The sequence below is a fragment of the Podarcis muralis genome, chromosome 3 (assembly GCF_964188315.1).
Source record: "Podarcis muralis chromosome 3, rPodMur119.hap1.1, whole genome shotgun sequence".
Taxonomy (NCBI): domain Eukaryota; kingdom Metazoa; phylum Chordata; class Lepidosauria; order Squamata; family Lacertidae; genus Podarcis; species Podarcis muralis.
Window position 1 is genome coordinate 64619057 of NC_135657.1, and position 25318 is coordinate 64644374.

Consider the following 25318-nt stretch of genomic DNA (forward strand, 5'->3'; position numbering starts at 1 on the left):
GCTAAGCCTTGAGGAGTAACATTTAAGCCTAATTTATTGCAAATTAAATCAAACAGAATGGAACAAAGAAAAATACGGCCCCTCTCTCTTTCTTTCTCGGAGTGAGAACTGCAAAAACAATGGCTATACAGAGCGGAAACAGTGTATCTCCCTTTCCACTCACAAGACTCCAATAATCAGTGCTGGAATGTAAACAGACATGTGACGTAACAATCTCACACATCTGCAGCGCGGGAGAAATGGAATTCTCAACAGTTCTATGGATGTGTAACGTGATATATAAATAGCGCACTGGAAGCAGTGGTGGAGAAACCCTCTCCGGTACCCGGGGCGGGGCAGCCCATACAGAGTGCTCATGTATGGCATCCCGTACGGATTGCGCATGTGTGGCATCCTGTACGGAGTACGCACATGCGGCAGCCCGTATGGACGCCCTCGGCCGCTCTACAGCTGGAGGGAGGCAGGGGCCATCTTGTCTTCCCCCCCCCCGAGTGGCACCTGGGGCAGCCTGTCCCCTCCACACTCCCCCTTCCTACACCCCTGACTGGAAGGTTGCTTAAGCTGAGTCCTCACTTAGCAATGAGTTACGCTTCTTTTCAGTCTCTAATGCACAGAGAGTTGTACATTAGGAGAATAGGCATTCCTTGAATCTAATTAGAAATTTTATTGGGTGTGTGTGAACAAATAAGCTTGTGAGCCTCTGTGAAGATGAGAATAATAAAAAGTATAACTTGATGCCCTTTGGAAGTATTGCCTGCATCTTGGAGGCAAAGCCCTTAGATAGAATTGAGTTGCAAATGGGCTCAGCTGACATTCCGTAGGGCAGAGAAGCCCGGAAGAGTAATAAACGGAGCACATTAGTTCTCTTCCAGTTTCAAATGAAATTATTCTTAATGAGATGCAATTAGGTTTTTTTGGAATTTACTAAACAATCTAGCGACCTCTTATCTGGCAACATAATTATTAGGAGATTACTTTCTACTGAGGCTCTGCAGATGGAGGCTTTGTGGTGCAGCAGTTTAAAACAATTGAACCTGATCTCCAGAGACCCTGTTATGAATGTTGCTCCGAGAAGAGAGCAAAAAATTGCATTTTGAAGCACCATTTTCAGCAGCAGAGGGACAGTTGGCAGAGTTTACCAAGGCTGCTGAGAGCCGCTACAGACTTTAATTACCATCTCAGCCTTAATAGAAATTGGTTGGTCTCTGCCAATGGTAAGCACGGTGGTGAGAAATCTCAACTTGTCTTTCCTCTCCGCTCCCTCCACCCTTTTTCTGGCAGGCAAAATAAAGGATGCCTTTAATGTGCCTTCCAATACTGGGGCACGTCTGTTACATTGCAAGGAACTTTGAAAACATTTTCTGCTCCACCTTTAACTTTTTTTAATATCTAGTGTAATGCGGCCAGAATGCTTATTAGTGTTCCTGCCTTGAGGAAACTAAATCAAAACACTTTGAAATTCAGTGTGACAGACTGAAACCTCACATCCCAGTCTTATTCTTCGCTGTTAAGGAGGTTCAAGCAGTGGCCTTGATTCCAGGAAGCGTTGCAGTAAATTGTGTTTTGGGGTAGGGGAGGGTAAAACTACTTTTAGCCTTTCAAGCAAATGCAACGTGAAATTAAAATGTCAGGGCCAAACCAGTCAATATATTCACTGTGTGTATACATTTAATGTGTCGACGTCTTCTTTTTTTACTTTAACAAGACTACCTATGGAGGAGGGACGCATCTGACAATTGTAGTGACAATTCTCTCAAACGTCCGTCTGTAGCTGCTCTTCAGCTGCAATGGCAGCTTCCCTCCTAGTGGAACAAGGAAGTTCAGAGGGAGGGGATTTTCCATTGGGTGCCAGCACAGGAGGAACGAATTGTTGTTGTTTTTAAAACACCCAGCACTCACATGCTATAGACTGACTTCTGATGGTGGTTTCCACAGCAGTACAAAACAATCTCCTAATAACTGTGTTTACAGATAAGAAGTTTATTTTATTCACCTAATAATAATCACCTAACTTCACACACACACGGACAAGCAGAGGGTGAGGATCAAGATGCCACTTCTGATGACTACAGCAATGTATCATAATGGAAATAAGAAGAGTCCTGCTGAATCAGGCCAAAGGCCCATCTACCCCAGCAACCTGTTCTCACAATGGCCCACCTGATGCCTATGGGTACCCCTGAAGCAGAACCTGAGTTCAACAGCACTCTCCCCACTTGTGGTTCCCAGGAAGGTGTTCAGAGGCACACTGTCCCTAGCAGTGGAAGTAGATCACAGCCATCGTAGCTTAGTAGCCATGGAATGTAAACCATAAACAGTTGACATTGGAGAACTTGCCCATCTCCGTCTCAGAAGAAGCCTAGATATTGAAGTTGCTTGGAACTTTGTCAAAGTTCCAAAAGTGTTTTAAAAATTCAAAAATAAAAAGGAGAGATTCCTGTGTGCAAACACCACATCTCAGATAGCCTTTTTTTTTACAGTCGTTATGGCAATGTCTGGTTACAACACTAAATCAAGAGACTAGGCCTAGCCTCCTTTCCCTCCCTCTCCCCTTCCAGTATGAATTCCCCTTCCCTTTTAGATTCACAACTGTTTATTGTGTCATTCAAACCTTAAACTGTGGTTAGTGAAAGCAAGCCGACTTCATAAGGCATGGCTTGAAGTTGGTTTGCTTCCACTAACCTTAGTTAAGAGGGTTGTGGGGTTTTTATAAAAAAAAACTCGTTAATTCGTTTTTTCTGTTTTCAATACAAACAGACATGCATTGAGATCACTGGGGTGGGAGGAGATTCATAAATAAGTGTGGAAATGAATTGGATGGGAGAAGGGGAAAAGAAAATGGAAAATGGAAGTGAAGGTTTCTGAACTTCTTCTGGCTGTACTAGAGGAGACAGGGAACAAGCAAGCCTGGGTGGAGACTGTTTTTCCCCCTTGCAGTGCTAACCTATGGTTTAATATTATGTCCAAACTAGCTCAGGGTGAGTTTGCCTTGAGCTTAGTGGATGATGACCAAGCCAAAAGGCACAGGTCATTGGAAAGCTACCCAGGTGCTAGGAGAAGGCTCCAAGAAGATTCCTGTGTGCATCCACGGTGCATCCACATACATATATTTTCCGCTTGTTCATGAGGGGGTTGCTGATTCTCCAACTTTTCACACAACATGAAATACTTCTCCATAGGCTTCCTCTCCTTTAGGCTTCACTTTTAGGGAGCTACGTTAGGAAGGAGGAGGGGTGAAAAGCTTATTCAAGTGCATGGCCCTTTGAAATCCAGGCCTGGACCACTGGATCTTGTCCATGCTGCTACACACTGAAGGCAGCATTTTGCAGAGGTCCTTGCATTCATGAAAACAAGCTGATTATCGCTCAGGTGGTTGAATATATATTTTCAACATTGGTCTCCTTCGTCCTACTTCCGAAACTCAAACTATCTACCTCTTTAATGAATAAATTAATAGCTAATACAGAAGAGAAAACATCTAAGTGGAAAGCTAGTCACTGTGAGGAGTAAATCCATTAATCTGTATGTAGCACACTAATTCAGAAAAGCCCATGTATCTGACAATAATATTGCAAGGATGGGGGGGTGGGGACGGTTAAATGGTTGCATTGTCTTGTAAGCTGTATGCTTGAGTACATTTATTGGAGCCCCTGTTTGGCTGTGCCATCTGTGCCTTGTGCTGTTTGCTTAGTTAAGATTTTTCGTTTGATAAATGAGCGTTCTTAAAAGACAGTGAAGGCTTATGAATGGATAGAAGAACGCTTGGCTCATTTGGCTTCACCCTTAATCTGGCAGAATACTGAGATACACAAACTATAACTTCCTGCTGTAAATAAATATACCAGGAATGTAGAATGTAGGAATGCAGTGTGTGTTGAGTGAATTTTTAGTATATGTGGTCATGGTCATGACTTTCATTGTGTAATCACTTTAATTAAGTCAGGCTATAAAGTTAGTCTTGCATGAGGAATGAATACACTAGGGAGATGGTGATGGATTGATGGCTGTTGAGGGAGTCAGACAAGTGTTGCTGGTGTTTTCCAGTTGAGTGGAGAGCTGTGCACATGTTAATGGTTGAGCTTGGGTGATAGTGCAGACCTTTACCATCTATGGTGTTTATGGGGGGGGGGCGGTCAAGGAAAGAAGAGCATGACATTTTGTAGTGGTGTCGTATTTTTGTTTTGGCTTTTTTTGTCGATGAATAATGGCATTACCCAAGTAATAAATTTTAATTAATATCTGTATCATTTTGGTTACTGCTAGTTTAGTAGAGCAATTAGTGTAATTAGTAAACAGCATTGCTTGGTGGCATGATAAATCACAGTGCAGAGCACACTGACTCTTCACCAGGATGATATATTATCCAATTTACTCAAATTTAATGCATGCCGAAAGAAACCCCAAAGCACACAGAAGCATAGCAACAGCTGTGGTGGTCTTTGGTTGCTCTTGGTGGGTTTGCTGTCAGAGACTTTGAATTGGTCCAACAATGTCAGCTAATTAAACATTTTAGTGTGGATTTTTTTTTTACAGTTGTCGTTCCTTTTTTTAAAATGTAGATTTACAAATGTTTGTAAATGCTGGCAGATGTGACAGCAGAACGGGATGGAATTCTTAGGTCAAGTCAAAGCAGATATGCAGTGGGCATTGTGCAGACTTAATCCACTAATGAGGGTTCTGTATTTCTTGTGTCACTTCTATGCTCGAACACTCCTGAAAGTATCTCATGTTCTCTCTGTGTGTGTTTTAGAGCCTATGAGAACACCGAAAACATTGAAGATCGCTGAGATCCAGGCCCGACGCATTGCTGTGGATTGGGAATCTCTAGGTTACAACATTACTCGCTGCCACACTTTCAACGTCACGATCTGCTACCATTACTTCCGTGGCCATAATGAAAGCAAGGCGGACTGCTTGGATATGGACCCCAAAGCACCTCAACATGTTGTGAACCACCTGCCTCCTTACACTAATGTCAGCCTCAAAATGATCCTGACTAATCCTGAGGGGAGAAAGGAAAGTGAAGAGACAATAATCCAAACAGATGAAGATGGTAGGTTGAAATTCTTCTCTTCTTGATGCCTTAGCTCTCAAAGCAGGTGTTGAAAGAATTCTTAGCTGTGTTGCCTGCTTGAAAATTATGTTTACATGTTCATGTTAGCCTGTGAATAGTTGAACAAAATGCCCAGACGTAAATGATAGTCATGTCAGCACATATCAGTGTAAATAGCTTACATGGATTTTTGTTTAAGTGCTTTGCTTGTACCAACCTTTAATATTGGAGAAAGGGGATAAACTCCAATTTGGGTGTGCAATGAGTAGCTTTAAAGGATAAGGAATGATCTGCAGACTCACAAGTGGCTGTTGTTGTCATTGTTTAGTCGTTTAGTCGTGTCTGGCTCTTCGTGACCCCATGGACCAGAGCATGCCAGGCACTTCTGCCTTCCACTGCCTCCCGCAGCCTCCCGCAGTTTGGTCAAACCAAGTGGCTGATAGACAGGTGCAAAATGAGCCTGGTGCCTGGCAAATTTTGATTGCTAGTAATAGTGACAGGCAAAGCATGTGTGAGGGGCTTTAATGCATGAGAAAGAACAGCTGATGAATGTCCATAGGTGACTCTGTGGGGGTACCCATTAATGCTGGTACTAGCGTTACATCTGAACCAGGCCTAAGAAATTTCAAAGTTGTTGAGAAATGGAAAATGGAAAAATATGTGTCAGTGTTTGTTTGTCTCTAAATTCAGAGTCGTTTCTACAAATTCATGTTTACAGTGCTGTGTTCTTACAACTCACTAAGTAATTATATCTGCATATATTGAGATTACTGCCTTAAAATATCCTTTATTTACTTCTGCTAACAGCATAACTTTATTTACCTTATTTGAGGGGTAATAAGGGACACTTTATATGTTTACAAAGCTCTTTAGTGATTATCCTTTTTATGAATCTAAATTTTCAACAAATTAAAATAGCATTAAATGAAGTTCCTAATTAGATGGAAATTACAATATGTAGAAGTAGCTTAATGTTCATGTAGTCAGGTTTGTGACTAACTGCATATTCAAAATGCAGGAATATTGGCAAATGTGTATCTCTTAAAAGCCTTGTGCCTAAGCAGATTTACATGTTGCACCAGGGTTGCTACCCTGCAATGCTCCGAATATTGTTGGACTCCAACTCCTGTCAGCCCCATGGCCAGTGGTCAGAGATGATAGCTGTAGTCCAGCAACAGCCGGAGGGCACCAGGAGCCACCCCTGTTATGACCAGTGCCTCATCAAGTACAAGCAAAATACCCTGTTCGCTTCAATAGAGAGGGCAGCTTTATATGCTCAAAGGGATGCACCCATAGATTCAGAGTCACATGAGATACTGGATTGGAACAAGTAGCTATAAGGGAAAAGCTGAATCATTGTCAGTTGTTCCAGCATCACACCAATAACCTCAACTAAGATGTGGTATAATCGACAAACCATGGTTTCAGATCATCTGGCACATCAGAATCAATTCATGTATTTTGCTAACTGGACTTTGATGTAATGTCTGAATCGATAAGGCATTGATCTGATTCCAGAAGCCACCACATCTAGATAGGACTCCTGAGCAGATGGAAGAATAAAGACAAGCTGTTCTAAACCAGGTCTGCCTGGTAGTTTAGAACCTTCACCTATGGTTGATACACAAATCATTAACTGAATTTAACCAAAGAAAGGTTGGAGAGAGGGGTGTATATGATGTGAGGATGTAGAATTTGTAAGTATTTGCTAAAATGTATAAATAAAGGGTGTGGCAACCATTCACTCGTTTAGAAGAAAGCGCATAATTGCTGTCAGTTGTGCAGCTGAAGTGACTCATAGCCCCAAATGAAACCCGCTCCCACATGGCGGAGTGGCAAATATTGCCCCTTATCTCAGCTGTGTGGGCTACAGTTGGGAAGTGCTACTAAAAAACCCTTCTCCCATTACTGGCATTTGGGTAATTGGCACAGTTGATTCAAGATGACATCATTGGATAAATGGCCTTGAAGTTCCTCCAGTTGTACACGAACCAAAGCTTTAAGAGACTGAAAGTTTTGCTCTATCCCTGATACATGCATCACTTGGCCTAATTTCAAAAGTCCTCTGCATGTGATCAGTCCAGCTCTCTGGCAAGAGTGACCTGTCCCTCCCCAGAACAAAGAGAATAGAGTGACAGAGAGGGAGAGAAGGTGGTGGTTGGCCCTGGCCTAGCTCACCTCTCATACTTGATGTGTGGGGGGGGGACTCCAACCCTGTACTAAAAAATGGGGGGCCCCCCATTCATACACACACACTCCAACACATCTTATTTTAGTTGACATTTTATTTTAGCTATGGCCTGAGGTAGGTGACATTAAATTAGGTTAATCTTCGTGGACTGCAGCCGCATGAAACATTTGACAGTGAATATATTTTTAACAAAAAACAAACAGAAATTATAATATTGTATAAGTATGAATCTATCTGATATCTTATGACTTTTGTTCTGGATTCAGAATCAAAGTGTCCCTAATGTGTCTCTGAATAATGCCCAATTTCTTTTCTGCAACCTAATCTGTGTTTTTGACAAATTGTAACACAGTGTTACATTTTATTTATGTATTTTTTTTGTTGCTGGTAAACAAAGATGCAAATTATACTAATGCGCTGTTTCCAGTCAACTCTACTTCCGCCAACAAAATATATGAATCCAGGAGTGTGGAATGTGAGCTGGCTGCTGGTTTCTTTCCCTTGGGGTCCTTAGAAAGAAATGTGGGGATACAAGGAAAGACATAAATCTCTTGCAGGCCCAATATTGCCATCTCCAGATGTTCAAAAATCTGTGATTTATATACATACAAAAAATGTATAATACAAATGTGAAGTTATATTATTTTACATACTGGGATCTTCAGGTGCTCGTATAACAATTCCATATTTCCAGCTATCGTATGCCCTTTATTTATTTTCTGAAGACAAGTCTTTCTCCTTTTCTCTTTCTCTCTCTCATATCAGATATCCAGCAGAAGAGGCAGGGAGTTGAGACAGAAACAGTAGTTGATCAGAAAGGGGCCTCTAAATAAAAACTCTTTAGCACTTGTGCTTGGAAAAAACTATTGGAGGAATAATAGGGAGGCTGGTCAAGAGATACAGTGTCTAGTAGAGATGGGACAAAATGAGCTTTGAGACAACACATTGCTTACAGATAGTGGAGACCTGGCTCCCCCTTGTTATGTTTTATTATTTTCAGTTCCAAGGAGAAAGTAGTATAGGGCAAAAGTGCACCCAAGTGTAGGTATGTGTTTGTACTATTACCAAAGAGCTCTCTGCCTGCTAAGTCTGGAGCAGAGTTGAGGACCCAGTTAGCCATCATCCTTGACCATCGCCATGCTGTCTGAAACTGATCTGAGTTGGGAATCCAACAGCACCTAGAGTTCCACAAGTTGCCCATCCCTGGTCTAGAGTCTTGCCATTAAGAGGGGAATTTTGCAACAAATTGATTCTTCTGTTAGTTTGGTATTATGACTTCTAGGGGACAAAAAGAAGTGATTTGTAGCAGAGCTGAATCACGTATCTTTATCTGAGCTAACCAACCAGTTATTTAGCTGCTGGATTCTAGGCTCTCTGTGGGGTGATGGTTTTCAGTCCAGCAGTCTTGTATTCAGTTGCAAAGCACTTTAGTTGGCCATAAGCTTGCAGCCTTAAATAACTCTGTTTGTAATGAACACTCAAGCATTGTGCATACTATAATCATGTTCATTTGCTAGACACATTTCAGTGCAGTCTGTCATGTGCACATTCAACTGCCAAGGGATGTCTATCACCTGGGCTAGACCCTGTGCAATATATGCTCCATTTGAACTGTAGACAAGAGAAACACAGAGCACTGCCATAGAAAACAGAAAGATGCCTACAGCACATCAGCAAATGCCACAAAACAGCACAGGGGGACTGTCAAGGGACATCAGCCATCATCTCTGCTTGAATCTTTGTCAGTATTGTGAAGCAAAGAATAGTAGTCTTCAGTTGACTGATGGGTGAATATAACTCATGGAAGCTGAGTACTTGAATCTCATCTGTGCACCTATAGACTTTTTGCTCCATGAATTTATTTTTAATTCACCAAATTAATTTGTTTGTCCCAGGGGCAGCATATTACTGTTAGTTTCATAGAATCTGAAATAATTCTGATACTTGTGATAGACCTCTTGATGCCTACTGCTTATAGTTCTTTTGATTCAATGGCTTTGTTTCTGCCCATTACAAATTTGCAACATGTTTTGGGAACAAATCTTTCAGAAAGGTCATATATGGAACTCGTTGCATTTTAAGGTTTAAGAGTTTGAGGCTCAAGGGGGAATAATTTAAAAGGTAGGCTAATACAAGTTTAAATAGAAGTAACTTGTTGGAGCTTTCTTAATTTCCCCCTCCCCTTTGCATTGTCCCACACTTTCTTTTTAGATACACACCTTTGCCAAATGATCTGCTGATAATTCCAACAGGCTGCAATGTGGCTCATAACTCACCTGTGGAATTGCAAAGCTGACTCATTTTGAACCAATGTATTCATGGTCCAGGCTGCTATTTAAACAACAATCCATCCATTCTCAAAACCAAGCTGCCATTTAATGTGGCTTGATTCTAAGCCCAATACTTATTCATTTGAGGGGGTTATCTGACTTTTGGGATGATTGTTTCACTAACACCTTTAAACCTGAATGTTTTTTGTTTGTTTTACAGTGCCTGGTCCTGTACCAGCAAAATCACTAAAAGGAACTCCCTTTGAAGACAAGATCTTCCTAAACTGGAAAGAACCTATGGATTCAAATGGGATCATCACACAGTATGAGGTATTTTTAAAAAAATAAAAAATGGCTGCAGTGTCCTGTGTTTGGAGTATGCACGAGAATCTTGGGGATGATATGTACATTTTCCCTAAAACTTTAAGCTATGCTTCATTCTTCACTGGCATGCTGGTCTTCAACTTAGAGTGTGCCAATGTAGTTGGCCTGGAAAATGTCTCCAGTCAAAATCATCCTGATCCATATTCAAAACTGGCTCCGAGGAATCTGAAAGAACTATTTCTTCCATTACTTTGTAGGAATGAGATATGTTATAAGTTTGTCCCTTCTTTTGAGTCTCTTTTTGGTGCATGGGAATTTAATGATAAACTTAATCTTTTTTTTTTTTAAAGTGAACTCTCTTTCTGTGCAGAACAGAAAAGTATATAATAATGTGAATCTATTCACGGTGCTGTCCACACAATGACTGACCTGAGCCTGAAATCAGTATGTCATAATAATCCTTTAATTAAATTACAGAATGGTTGAACTATTGTGATTTTAAAAAAATTAAGAACTCCTTCTAAAATTATATAATGATACAGGCTTGCTCTGCCAATAGACTTTGAATAAATGATGAAACCTAGAGCTTAAATTTGTAACTTTGATTTAGATCTGGTAGCATTAATATATAGCCTTCCTGAATCATGATTTAATGGAGCCCTGTCCAGTGAAGGCTACAGGTAATATATGTGAAAATTTATTAATAGAAACCTGACAATTCTAGTCTTCAAGGTAACGTGTTTTTCCCCTTCAAGAAACTCTGAATGCAAATTCTGGTGATTCAAAAAGCAGTAACAGTGGTTTGATGAATGAGCCCTTGGGGAAGGAAGGGAAAACAATAATTTTGCACCAAATTTCCTGTGTATCTATCATACTCTGAACTGGGCAGCCTTGACAATATTACTTTTCTGCTTAAAAAACAAATTAAATACTTACAGGAGGCAGTTAAATTCCATCATATTTTACATGACCTAGCATATTTCTGCTTGTCCTCATTAGCGCTTTACATTCTTGAATTTCACCACTATACTAATGAAAAAGCTCAGTATATCATGGGTGGGCTTGAATACATACGTAGTATTGCTTCACTATATTTAAGTAGTACTTTTTAACAGAAAGAGAGGAATGAAGGAAATAAGCAGCTGTCTGCCACTTTACGATAACGAAAGCAAACAAGAGGGCTTCCTGCCTTCACCTGGATGACAAGATTTGAAGTAGATATCTGATTTTGTAGAGAAATTAGAGAAAGCTCACACAACTTGTGGCTCAACAGTCACAGTAGCCTGGGGTCAGGGGACAGGAAGAAGAAGAAGAGTTTGGATTTGATATCCCGCCTTTCACTCCCCTTAAGGAGTCTCAAAGCGCCTAACATTCTCCTCTCCCTTCCTCCCCCACAACAAACACTCTGCGAGGTGAGTGGGGCTGAGAGACTTCAGAGAAGTGTGACTGGCCCAAGGTCACCCAGCAGCTGCATGTGGAGGAGCGGAGACGCGAACCCGGTTCCCCAGATTATGAGACTACCACTCTTAACCACTACACCACACTGGCTCTCAATATAGGACACAATATACGTCTAAATTTTGACACTTGCCAAGCTGCAGTCAGCATGATTGGTCCAACGTTGTATATAGTAGGTCCAAGGGACGGTTTTCTGCTGAAGGGCCATGTCCCCTGGTGATGAACCTTTGGGGGCCTACATGTCTGATGTTCCAGAGGCAAAAGTGGTTGAGGAAATGGATGCAACTCTTCCTGTGTATAGTGGACTATATTCCAGCCATGCATGTTTCTATTCACGTGCGCGCGCACGCGCGCACACACACACACACACACCATCCAGGCAAGTAAGAGGCATGTTTACAGTTAAAGGACAATTTCCTATCAGGCAAAAGTACTTGAGGATGATGCAGAGCAGGGTTGCTGAGGGAACATGGTCTGGGGCCTGTAGGGTCTGGGGTTCCCTATTGTAAAGCCTTAAATTAGTGAAATGTAGAACCATTTTGTTCATCTCATAAAAATTATACAAGCCAAAACATTTTTTATGATGTTATAGATTGATTTACCGAGCTTACAGAGAGCCAAGGTGGAGAGATTGTCGTGTGTCCATTGCCACTATATGCTAAGTTTGGATTTGAAAGCAAGGTTCTTTCGCTGAAATCCAGAAGCTTAATCTAAACGTTTCACTGATTCTCAGAAATTCCTTAATCCTGCCAGGGATCCTGCTAAGACTCTGAAATTGTTTCCACAGGTCAGTTACAGCAGCATAAGATCATTTGATCCCGCAGTTCCAGTGGCTGGGCCAGCTCAAACTGTGTCAAAGCTATGGAACAGTACACATCATGTCTTTTCCCATCTACATCCCGGGACTACCTACCAGTTTTATATAAGGGCCAGCACGGTGAAAGGATTTGGGCCAGCTGCGGCAATCAATGTAACCACCAATATTTCAGGTAATGGCAAGCACACACACACACAAAAATATTTTTCATATTCTTACATATTTGTTTTTACATAAATTGTTACCCCTTCCCTTCAGGGAATTCTAACAAAACATGCTGGCTGCAGTCAAGAGAAGATCATTGGGTTTAATTAAACATGCAAGAAGGGGATATTGTGAATGAGAGTGCAAGCTGCATCCCATTCCCCTTGCTCTGTGCATGTTCAAGGCTGATTATCTGCTGTGGGGAAGCCTCCTTTGTTCATGGAGGTAACTGCATGTTTGCAACCCTGATACTCCAGGCATGGGAGCCTCCACGACTACTGGGGGCTTGCTTGCTGAAGACAATTGTCCCTGAACATGTGGACTATGATTGAGATGGAGGGCAGTGTAGAGAGAGAGAGACCTACTGCACTCATGCAGTCTCCCCTCCTTGTGTGTTAATTTAGTCTCCATAATATGGGGGTCGCTAACACAGTGCCTGCAGTGCCTGTGAAGGCTGCCTTTGGTGCCCCGGGATAAACCAGAATCCTCAAATTCAAAGCTTTCATTTTTTAACAAATAAAATTTCTACCGTTTTTAGAACTTGAGGTATGATGCAAAAATTACTTGTCTCTCCCATGCTCCCTCCTCACCCCTCTCTTTCGGTCCACCCTTTCAGCATTTACTTTGCACTCACCTGAAAAATTCTAGCAGAGGTGGGAGAGAGGGAAAGGTGAAGCATGCATGTATAAGACAAACACAGAAAGATGTCTATGTGTCTGTGTTCCATATGCATGTCTGCGCTCTTTAAGAGTGAACGTGGTATGGCCACCTGATACATCTTTTGCCTGGTGCTGAGACAAATTATCCCTGTTGCTTTTAGACAGCAACAGCATCTGAGTGTACGAGTGTGTGTGTGTGTGTGTGTGTGTGTGTGTGTGTGTGTAATTAATATTGTGCGATCTCCACAATTGGGACCAGCAGGACATAGCTGACTTCCTGTGGCAAGCATTTTGTTCAGTTTGGTCCCCACCCCCCAAAATTTTGTGCTATGCCACACCCCCAGGCCATGTTGTCCCTGGTGCCCACAACACTTTCTCAAATTTAATAAATGTGACCCCTACGCAATGAATGCCTGGAAAGGGTTAATGAGTGAATGGTAACAGATAACAAGAGTGTTTTGCACAGTGTTCTGCTCAGGTGGACAAACACTTAGAAAGGAGATTATATACACAGTCTGAAACCCACATGGAGTAATTTGGATTATTTTGCATCCTTGTAGAAGAATATCCAACCCTCTTGTGCAGTTATACATACACACAGAATCATAGAGGCGTCGAACAGGAAGGATATGCAGGAATGTTTTTGCCCAATGTGGGGCTCAAACCCACAATGCTGAGATTAAGAGTCTCATGCTCTACCAATAGAGCCATGTTCACGGTACTATTTATATAGCATGAGCTGTGTGTTTAATTTCATTTATTTTACTGAATAATGGAAATTGGTTTAGGGTGCTAAAATCCAAACCGAGATGCATAAATGAAAATAATGCACCTCTAATTTAAGGTTGTTCATCGTTTTATACTTTACTGTGTTTGCTATCTTTTATGTACAACACAAAATAGGTAAGTAGTGTTTGCATATGAGTAATATCAAACAGGAGGCTAAAGCACCCACAGTTCTTCAATAGCCTAGCAGAAGGTTCTGGGCTTGTTTGGAAACTGAGCTTTGTAGAGCTACTGGAAGTGAGTGCTGGAGTCCTGGGAAATGAATGCAATGTGTTACATCAGCTGCTGTTTCTCTGTATCATTAACATGGCCGTTAAGGGACACACACATTTTGCCACGCTGATACAGCATTTTGATTTTGGGCCAGGTTGCTATACACTATTCACTTAAAGAGCATGGGACGTTTACTAGATCCAGCTATGTTGGGAGATTTTCATAAAATGTTCCTGCTTTTTCATTCTCCTACATTGTGCCATGGATTTAATGCAGAGGTGGAGAACATAGTGCAACAGATGATGTTGGACTTCACATTCCATCAGCCCCAGCCATCATGGCCAGTGTTGAGGGATTGCAGGAATTGTAGTTGTAGATGGGAAAGTACCATAGCTCAGTGGTAGAGCATCTTCTTCACATGCAAGAGGTCCCACGTTCAATCCCTGGACCCTCCAGGTAGGGCTGGGTGACACCACTTTATGAAGTCCTGGAGAATTGGTGCCAATCATTGTAGACAATACTGGGCTAGGTGGACCACTGGTCTGACTTACTATTGGACAGCTTTCTGTTTCCCTGTGTAATCTGAGAAGGTTATGGAGACACCATGTTAGTTTAGCCCTGAACTGATACATTTTGAAATAATTGGGCTAGAATCCAAAGTAGCGCTAAATCTCTTGTTCCCTCAGTGCAAGGATGGAAATCCTTGTGCTTTCTAGGGGTTTATAAAACATTTTTGAGCAAATCTGGGAACACTGTAGGACATACGGAGTGAAGGAGAAAGTCCTGTTGTGCAAGCAGAAATCTTTATGCTGATGGGACATAGCAGGATGTTGGTTATCACAGCAAGAAATGAGACATGGGACCATGAATGACTTCTGTATTCAGAAGGAACAAGTATTGACTAGGCTCCCATGTCTATGGCAACTGCAAATCTTATTTTTTTCCTGTCGAATACATGCCGAAATCAGTTCATAATGGCAGTACAGAGAGGAGATAGCCTGTCTCTACAGAAAGCTGTATAAGGGTTAGAAGAGAGTCAGAAGCTGCTTGCTGTTGAAATGCAGGATATCCTTTCATTTGAATAGTGGTTCTTTATCACCTGGCAGCCTCAACAGAAAAGTGATTCTGTTTCAAAAGGCTGGGATTAAACATCAGGTTTCTAGAGATGAATAATTTAGGAAGGATAGATTCAAGTTTTCAGAAGACCTGAAAAATTATAATTACCGTATATACTCGAGTATAAGCCGACTTTTTCAGCACATTTTTTATGCTGAAAAAGCTCCCTTCGGCTTATACTTGAGTGAGGGTCCTTGTCGTTGGTGGAGGAGGGGGAACGAGCAGCCTGAAAGCAACCCTTTCGGGCTGCTTGTTCTTTCTCCGCCGCTGCTGCCACCAGCCTCTACCTCTTGGCAGCACCCTAGGTAGGCAGGGGGACGGGAGGGACTGGGGAGAGAGGTTTGTGGTGTGGTAAACTGGCTTATACTCGAGTCAATAAGTTTTGCCAGTTTTTTGTGGTAAAATTAGATGCCTCAGCTTATATTCGGGTTGTCTTATACTCGAGTATATACGGTATTTTACCATGTACAACTGTTAATTCTAATGTCTTTCATCCTGAGCTGCCATATCACTGTCATGTCATTTCATAATTTCAATCAGTTAAGTGGGGGCGGGAATTGATCATGGTAGAACAGTTTATACATAATATATACACAGTTCCACAATATGCTCCTGCTGTTACTTGAGGAGTATTTCTTATGCAACATTTGTTGAAACACTGAATAAAAATGGTCATGATTTCTTCAGATCATAAGTCTACCCACAAGTTTTTTCACTGAGATTATTTCCATTCATTAATGTACGCAAATATTTATATACCAGTCATGATGCATCTCCCAGAACAATTAAAACCAATATGCAGTGCATTCCAGAAATACAATAGTATTCTTCATCATCATCATTCACTTTCTTCACAAAAGTGAATCAAAGTAATTTATATAAACCATAAAACACTGAAACAACCAACCATCTGATCACAATTGAGAAATGTGGTTGTTTGTACATTGTAGAAACTGGTAGAAAAGCTATGTGTTTTGGCTGATTTTATTTTTCTTCTGATTAGCTCCCACATTACCAGACTATGAAGGTATTGATGCATCTTTCAATGAAACAGCCATCACTGTGCTCCTGAGACCAGCACAAGCCAAAGGAGCTCCTATCAGGTAAAAAACAACCAGCACCACAATATGCAAACCATTCTATAGTTAAAGCCTATGGCTAAACATTTAGATCTGAGTAGCCAACTACTGTCCCTCCAGAAGTTGTTGGACTACAACTTCCATCATCTCCATCTAGCATGGGTAGTGGGCAGAGATGATGGGAGTTGGAATCCAACAGCATCTGGAAGGCCACAGGTTAGCTACCCCTGATTAGATAATAAAATAATTTTTCAATTATCAGTAATCTTAGCTATTCAAGGCCTGATCCATTGAAAGGCTTCTTTGATTTTGTCAAGTTCTTGTTTAATTATTTGATCTTGTACTACTATTAGCATTTGTGAAATATGGAAGATGCTCAGTCCTATGCAGATAGGACTTGACATTTGAGTAAACCTGCAACCCTTATATGGTGATATGTTCCTGGTTCAGTAGTAAAAGACTTGGGCGGTCTAGGTTCAAGTCCCCTTCTGCCATGGACATACCAGGAGGCTATGGGCCCAGGTGATGTGTCCTGGCCTCAGTTCCCTGTTGTTAAAAAGTGGAATAGTGGTGGGGATACATATGCATAGGGGATAATGCTCTGCAACCACACTTGCCAGAAGAATTAAGAAAATTTGCACAACCTTGTTTGCATATGAAGCAAGATTCTGTTTCTTGCTTCAGCAAGTTCTTGGACATGACTTCTGTAGTCTGGATATCTCAGCTTAAAAATCTGTGTTTCACCTCTAGACGATGTGGTGCGTGTTGTTTTTGTTTAATTTTTGTAGCCTTTGATGTTAATAGTTTGTGTTTCTATTACTTATTTATTTAAACTAATATCCTGCCCTTCTTCCAAAGGAGTCCTGGTGGCAAACAGAAAAGTTAAAACATTACAGTTAAAAATAAAATGAAAACATATGGAAAACATTATTTATTTATTTATTTATTTTCAAAAAGCAAGTGTCAAGTGTTACAAACATTTTAAAACATTTTTAAAAGAATCACATACCCTCACATGTAATGGTTTCAAACTTGCCGGGAACATAGTCTTTCAACCTGGGTAAACATGAATGTTTTTATGCTTCTCCTGAACATTGTTAATGAGGAAGACAGAGAGAAGCACCTTGCCAGGGAATACATTCCACAAATGGGGAGCTGCCACCAATAAGGCCCTGTCACTGGTCAACAATTCTGCATTCAAGCTGCTGTTTAAGCATTGAATGTAAGCCATTGAATATTAGCAAACCCCAGAGCTCTTCCATATGAGGAAGAGACCCTTATATGAGAGACCCTCCTCACACAGAGGAGCTTTTTATGGTGCAGTAGTATCTGCTCCCTATTTACTATGGCACTAATTTCTGCTCTTTTTAAAACAATTATCTGGCTTAGCTTCAGGTTACTTAGTTGTGGCAAGATAAGTCCCAGCTGACGTTCTGAAACCAGAACATCTCAGGATGTATTTTTGACAGCCCATTTCTATTCTCGATCTCTCGGGGAAATGCCAATGTTAAACAGTTCAACAAACTTACTCAATTTAAATATGCAGCATCTAATTATGTGTTTTAGGAGTCAGCCTTCCTGATATAAATGCTCCCTTGTATTCCTTGCCTGCTTTGTGCACATGCCTCTTGAAGCAGATGTTTGGGTAATCCAATTCAAATTTGCAGGTGCCGTCAATCATTCCTTAAGATGCAACATGCGGCGGTAGTCACAGCTCTAATCATGACATAATCGTGTCTTGCCTGCCAAGCGTTATCTCATAATCTCTAGTTTTCTTTATGGCCTCCTGAAGTTGTAAGCCAAACAGCAGACATGAAATACAAAGGGAGACTGGATGAATCAGTATTTATAATCAGATATTAAGTCTTACTTTTACCAAGCTGGAGGCTCTCAGCTCAGCCAGGAAGGAAGAAACATTTATTCATCAGTGAGCTGCAAAGAAAGGTGATTTGCTTATCAGTGGCAGCATGCACTATTTAATCCTCTCTACTGAACAGGGTCCCTGAAATTAATAAATAAAGGTGGCAAGTAATTGCCAATGAGTGATTATAAGGACCAACTAATCCAGAATGCGGCAGCAAGACCGGTGACTGGGAGTGGCCACCGAGACCTTATAACACCAGTCTTGAAAGACCTACATTGGCTCCCAGTACGTTTCTAAGCACAATTCAAGAAGTGTTGGTGCTGACCTTTAAAGCTCTAAACAGCATCAGTCCTGTATACCTGAAGGAGTGTCTCCACCCCTATCGTTCAGCCCGGACACTGAGATCCAGTGCCAAGGGCCTTCTGGCGGTTCCCTCACTGCGAGAAGTGAGGTTACAGGGAACCAGGCAGAGGGCCTTCTCAGTAGTGGCACCCACCCTGGCCCTCCCACCAGATGTCAAAGAGAACAACAACAAATCAGACTTTTAGAAGGCATCTGAAGGCAGCCCTGTTTAGGGAAGCTTTTAATATTTGATAAATTTTTGTATTTTAATCTTTTGTTGGAAGCCACCCAGAGTGGCTGGGGAAACCCAGCCAGATGGGCGGGGTACTACTACTACTACTACTAATAATAATAATAATAATAATAATAATAATAATAATTCCATGTTATCTTCCCCACCCCTCTTTCAAACTAGTGGAGCTATCCTGTTGCTGTTTTCTTTATTTATTTAAAAGCATTTCTAAACTGCCTGATATTTTAAATTGTTTCATTACCTTTGTATCCCACCGCACCATGGCTCTCTCCTTCACTGCTTTATCTTCACAACAATCCTGTGAGATGGGTTAGACGAGGCATGTCCAAAGTCCACTTTGGGGGCCTAATCCAGCCATTGTAGCAGCATAGGTCTTCCTTAAAAAAGCAGTATAGGTCATCCTAAAAAAGGGTGAAATTGTAAAATAAGCTCAACAAATTCAGTCCTAAAAAAAAAGCTCAATAACTTTGCTTGGCCCTCACGCATGTTCACTTCATCAAATCTGGCCCTCTTTGAAAAAAGTTTGGGCACCCCTGGGACTGTGGATGGCCCAAGGTCATCTTCCAGTGAGTTTCATGGCCAAGTAGGGATTTGATTTCCCAGGTTTTAGTCCTACACTCTAAGGTAATCTATAAAATGAGCAGTACACCCCACTGGCTCTCATTACTCTCACTGTGTTCTGTTTTCCAGGACTACATAGGAAGAGGGCTGGTTAAACTTGTAGACTGAATTCTGCTTAGCCATGTGTGCAAATAGCAGATTAAGTGACAAAACTGTTCTGGGATTATACTATGGGAGGAGCATTCTCATGATAGATTGTTCATCCAGTTAAAATAAACTCACTGCAAGTTGAAACCTAGATGTTCTTCAAACCCTTCTCCCTGATATACTAGTCTTGTATGTGCTGTACACCCTCCTCAAAGCAGGCAATCTCCTGTTTGCCCCCTGAAATGACATACTCCAGCATCAGATTTACCATCTCGTCTGCTTCTTCTGGTGAATTAAGCTTCAGTGCCCTTGAAATAGCAAAATTTGAACACTTCCTCTGTTGCCTCCCTAAAAGATAATGAATGTTTGTAACTCCTCCCTTGAATGAAACCTTGGTTTCATGCTAAAACATAAATTGAATCATAAATAAATGAAACATTTCATACGCACGCTTCACCCTGCTTCTGCTCTTCCCTTGGGCTTTATTCTTCTAAAGTGGCCAGATATTGGAATTGACAAGTTTACTGATCTCCTGGCATTTTGGAGAGTAAAAGTCTTGTCATTTGTTTTGCGTTGGCAGCGCTCGAGAAAGGAGTGACAGTGTCTGCAGAGGCAAGCATTAAGATGTCCATTGTTCCCAAGAGGGAAAGCCAATTGCTTATGCAAAACTTAGATTGCATTGCATTACTGCCTAGATTCTTAAGGGAGGGAATGAATAAAGCATGTAGTATTTAACATCTTTTCATGTGAGAGTATCTGAAAAGAAAATTAGGGATTGTATCCAACTCAGCCTAAATTGAGTGGGTCTTCTCTGAGTATAACTTGGTTGGATATCACCCTAATGGAATAAGCTTCCCCGACTTTCGCCCCCTTTACTCCAATTTGTCCGCACTGCTTCTCATTGCTTGAGGTCATGCTCACTTTGCTTTTTGCTACCTTAGCAGAGTTTAGCAGGGGCGGGGGGGGGGGTGAACCTGTGATTCTCTGGATGTTGTTGGATTCCTAGCAGCCCAAGCCAACCTGGCTGCTGATCAGATTTGATGGGAGTTGGAGTGATGAGCATCTGCAGCAGAGCATTAGAAGCAACTAAAAATGTCCCTTACACCTACATGAATCCCAACTAGCTCAAATGATTTCTATGCGACATTGCATGCGGATCTTTTGGTATATGGTCCCATTTTATTTTATTTCATTGTGGGAGTCTAGGGAGGAAGAGATTTTGACGTACTTGAAAATGCCGTGGTTCTTTTTGTTTTTTGTTTTTTTTAAAATAAATTTTTATTAGTTTTTCATAAGTAAAAAGGAAACAAAGCAAAAACATAAACAAACACAAAATCGACTTCCCCGTACCACCCCTTTTCTGCATTCTTGTTTCAAGATTTTTCAGCAACCCTTTCGTAATAAACTTATTTATATTTCATAAATTTAACTTCCATAAGTTATTAATACAACTGTAGTTCTTTATGAAAATGCCGTGGTTCTTTTTGAAACAGGAGCTCAATTCAACTTTGTCCTTTATGGCACTTTCTAACAGAACATCCAAGTGCTGATTATCAATTAGTCTAATGTTTCAGTTGTTTGCCTCTTTCCTCTATAGGGAAAAGAAGAGCTATAATTACATTCTCTGGTAAAATGAGATTTTTATGAGGAATGACCAAGAGCTGTCATTGCGAGGAAGGTATTGGCAAGTTTAGGCTGAAGTTTGTTTTGGGGGTTAGCTTTTTTTCCCCGTCCTTTTTTTTTTTAATAGGCTAGATGCCATCTGCTCTAGCAATTTGTAACGTTTTTGTCAGTGGCAACTGTAGGGAAAGGAGTCAGACTATTTGGAGGGAGTGGACAGATTTCCGTCCATCTGTGCTTGTATTACAGGATGTCGCTTATACTTTAGATCTGCATAGCTGTGAGCCAAGTTAGATGCCACAGCAAGGTCAAAAGGTGGAGATGCCTGTCGACGCGCTTCTGTCTCTAGTAATATGACAACAGCAAATTGGTGCTTCAGGCATTGCTTGGAGGCTGCCACGACGGGCCTTGAAGCCGAGCTTCCTATAATATCCTTTCAAAGGCAAATGCTGACTTCAAATGCTGCAAATTATCAAGCAGAAGGATTAATCTATTAAAAATGTCTGTGCTTAATGTAAGATCCAGTCGTGGTCTGCTTAATAGTTCAAAGTCTACATCAGTGATGAGAAAGACTTTCCTGTTCCATTAGATCTTTTGGGGAAGGGAGGCTGAGAGCGACGTTGCTGTGGAAATAAAGGAGGGAACTGAAATTAAAATTAGGAGAAATAAAATGACCACCTTCCACTCGGGGCCTATTGCTGAATATGATTTGGTTATGAGACGCATAAGCTGCCATTTTTAAACCTGCTTCTCTGCTTGACTTGCGCTTCTGAGCTGAGTGTGGTACTATTTGGCGCAACATAGTTACATGATATAGTGTTGTGTGGTGTCGGTCTGGCATCCTCTTATAAGTCATGTTTTTCTCTTGGCTTTTAACAGCGCCTATCAGATTGTTGTTGAAGAGCTGCATCCTCATCGGACAAAACGAGAAACAGGTGCAATGGACTGCTACCAGATTCCTGTCACATTTCAAAATGCTCTGAGCAGTGGCTCGCCATATTATTTTGCTGCAGAATTGCCACCTGGTAACCTTCCTGAACCAGCTCCTTTCACGGTTGGTGATAACAGAACTTACCAAGGCTTCTGGAACCCACCATTGGCTCCCCGTAAAGGATATAATATCTACTTCCAAGCTATGAGCAGTGTCGAGAAGGTAGGCACCTCCCTGAATTTTCTTCTGGGGAAAAAAATTAGATCTGTTGCTAGAGGTTGTTTGGACTATCAGGCCAAAGTCCAGAAAGATCTTCATGGCACAGACAACTAGCTTGCACATGAGCAGCACTGAGCTTTTGACTTGTTCCTTTCATACAGCAATCCCTCCAGCCAGGTATGCACAGTAAACAACTTTTGATTTCCCTAGCCTATCTCAAAAGAGGCTTGTTGAGCAGCATGCAGACTTGTCGGAGGGGTGGTGGAGAGGAGTCAAAAGTCACATTTGCTTTTATTTCTTGAAAACATTTTGATCCTCTCTTTCCAAACCAAGGAAGCAAACTGCAGTAAAATAACAAATCTCTCTCTCTCTCTCTCTCTCTCTCTCTCTCTCTCTCTCTCTCTCTCTCACACACACACACACACACACACACACACCTACTAAAACAGAGAGCAGCAAAGTTTAAAACAGCAACCTAAATGCACCCAGTAAAACAGCTTCTGTGTATAGACCTAGACTCATATCCAGCGGTTGCTCAATATGTTTTTGTTCCTGGTATGAAAAATATCGCCTAAATAGACAGTATGCTTCCCTTTAGTGGTATCTTCATATCTGCCACCTGAGGCAGAGGCCATCTCACCCTGTCTAAAGCATCTGGATGTAGGCCAAAGTTGTTGGGTTCTTGTTATTGCAAACCCTTTCTGTGGTTTCCATTTTCAAACGGCATGGCTCTGTGCCATTCATATTCCACACACCATTTCCCCCACAGCAACTATTACTGTTTGAAAATTTAGTAAGTTTCTTTGGGGCCGTAGCATCGGTAAAATAAATTTCAGCCATGTATGTTTCCACATTCCAGGGAAATAACGCCCCTCCTACTGTTCTCGATGCCCAGGTAGTTCAGGAGATTAAATTGCTTCAGGATAAACAAAACCCAGCCTGCTCAGCAGGCCTAATAAAGCAGTGCCCCACATGCCGAACATCAAGTAAGAAAAAAATAAGTTTGTTTTAAAAAGCCACTGTAACTCCCATAGCAGCTACATGTTTGTGAAAAGCATCAGTACACAGGTTTGCTTCCAAATTGCTTGACCACTGTGCTGGTAGGAAAGGTATGGCTGCAGATCGCCATTGCTATTTCCTCCCCATTTGATATCTTGACACCATACAGCACTGCTTCTATTTCAGTATGCATATTGATAGAGAACAAAGCAACAGGAAGTTAAATACTGCAGGCAGCTCTAGGTGTGAAAAGCAACATGACTTGATAAGCCCCATGCTGCTTCTGCCACTGAATCATTTTCCTTTTGTAAATAGAAATACAGGACGGGAAAGGGAGGAAACAGCATTTAGAACAGTGGCGGAGATATTTAAAACTTAGATTTGAGAATTAAGTATAGTCTTGTATGAAATCTCTGTCTCCTGGTTATTGTGCCCCAGTAGCAGATGGCTGAGGCGCGAGGAGGAGGAGAGGAGGGATTTGGGGAAGATTGCACCTAGATTGATAGGCTTCAGGAAGGTTAATCTGCTTTCAAAAGAAACCAAAGCGATTTCTACCCTGCCATTTGGATTTCAGCTGCAGCTAGTAATGAAGAGATCACAGCTATCAATGACTTTGCCTTTGAGGCTCTAGAATGAAGCTTCGCCTAATGTCTATAATTATAAGAATTAGCTGTTTATCATAGCAAGATGAGGAAAATGTCACAGCTTGTGAATTTGTGTGCTAGAATAGCTGTGGAACTGGAGGATTTTCCTGATGGGAGAAACTCGTGGGTTTTTTTTAAACAAAAATAAAAATGGATAATTTTAGAATAATTGCATTCTGATATTAGGAAATCAAATTTGCAAATGAAGCTGGAGGTAAAAAGATTGGCAGGAAATCTGGGAGGCCCTATCTAAGTATTTCATTATGTGCCACTATAAAATAGATGTTTTATTAAATCCCATGATGTTTTATTAAATCCCATGACCTAGCTTTAAACATGGTTTACAGTCTATGCTGGAAGGGGCACTTTCTTCCACATGTGGTGGGAAAATAAATAAGTACAGAACTTTCAGCTTGATGCCTTAGACTTGATGACAGGCTCCAACATTCTCCTACATCTAGCCCACATTTTGCTACATTTTGTTATTTATTTATATTTATAGACCACTTTTTGGGGGGGGGGATTATCCAAGTAGTGTACAAATCCAACTACAATTAACATACGACTAAAACACACAGACCAAATGAAAAACAAGTACACATATTACCATCATTAAAAACAGAGATAAAATCAATAAATCATGAAAACAAATGCAACTAAATCAAGTGTCTGGATAGGCTTGCTGAAACAGAAAAGTTTTCAACAGGCTTCTAAAGCTGTAAGAACATCAGAAGAGGCTGCTGGATCAGGCCAATGGCTCGTCCAGCATCTTGTACTCATAGTGGCCAACCAGTACTGATGGGAAGGCTGAAAGTCAGACCTGAGCCCAACAGCACTCTCTCTACCTACAATTCTCAGCATCTGGTACTGTTGACATAAGACAGCATAGCAAAAATACCTGCTTAATGTCAACAGTACAGTGAAGGTGCCTGCTTGACACTTACTCTTACCCTTCCTGTATTTTTCAGTGGCTCGTTAATAGTGTGGGATTTTCTCATTGCTGAGAAGACTGCAAAGAAAATTAACATTGTCATGGGTGAACCTAAACTAGAAGCCTTTCTGCTTACCTGGAGTCAATTCACTGAGTGTGCCAGAGATCTTGATAGATTAGAAGCCCAGCCTGTAGAAGCTATATACATATATGAAAGGAATTTTAGCTCTGCATTATACTTTCACTATCAAAAGTGTTTGCCTTATTCATTGTATATGTAAGTAGTTCATAAGTGTATTTGCACAGTGACCTCACTGAATTTCCCAAGCTACTGGTGCTAATTGCATTTTTCTCCCATTTTTCTTCTTAACAGGAGACCAAAACTCAGTGTGTTCGAATTGCTACCAAAGGTAAGAGGTTTTCCCCCTCTGAACTTTGGTAACTTTCTTTGGAGCTTATTCAATGTGACAATTCTGTTGCTGTGAATTTGTACTTGGAGCTCAGATATAGTGCCAGTAAATGTTTGGGATCCTCTTGACATCTAAATATGTGACAGAGTGGAGCCTCCTGGATGCTTTGGTTTCTGTTTTTGAGGAGGAGGAGAGGTGCTTATTGGTAAAAAAAAAAGAACTGGCAT

General features: G+C 41.2%; 1 protein-coding gene across 6 annotated transcripts in view; it reads left to right on the top strand.

The window, feature by feature from the left end:
• The window catches only part of PTPRK (protein tyrosine phosphatase receptor type K), a 326009-nt gene that overhangs the window by 233471 nt on the left and 67220 nt on the right, over positions 1 to 25318 (top strand). For all 6 annotated transcript variants that reach the window (XM_028723365.2, XM_077926014.1, XM_028723373.2 and 3 more), the window contains exons 8-13: positions 4751 to 5053; positions 9735 to 9844; positions 12084 to 12285; positions 16095 to 16194; positions 21837 to 22110; positions 25055 to 25091. In XM_028723365.2, the coding sequence (XP_028579198.2) occupies positions 4751 to 5053; positions 9735 to 9844; positions 12084 to 12285; positions 16095 to 16194; positions 21837 to 22110; positions 25055 to 25091 (1026 nt within the window). The remainder of the gene's footprint in view (positions 1 to 4750; positions 5054 to 9734; positions 9845 to 12083; positions 12286 to 16094; positions 16195 to 21836; positions 22111 to 25054; positions 25092 to 25318) is intronic.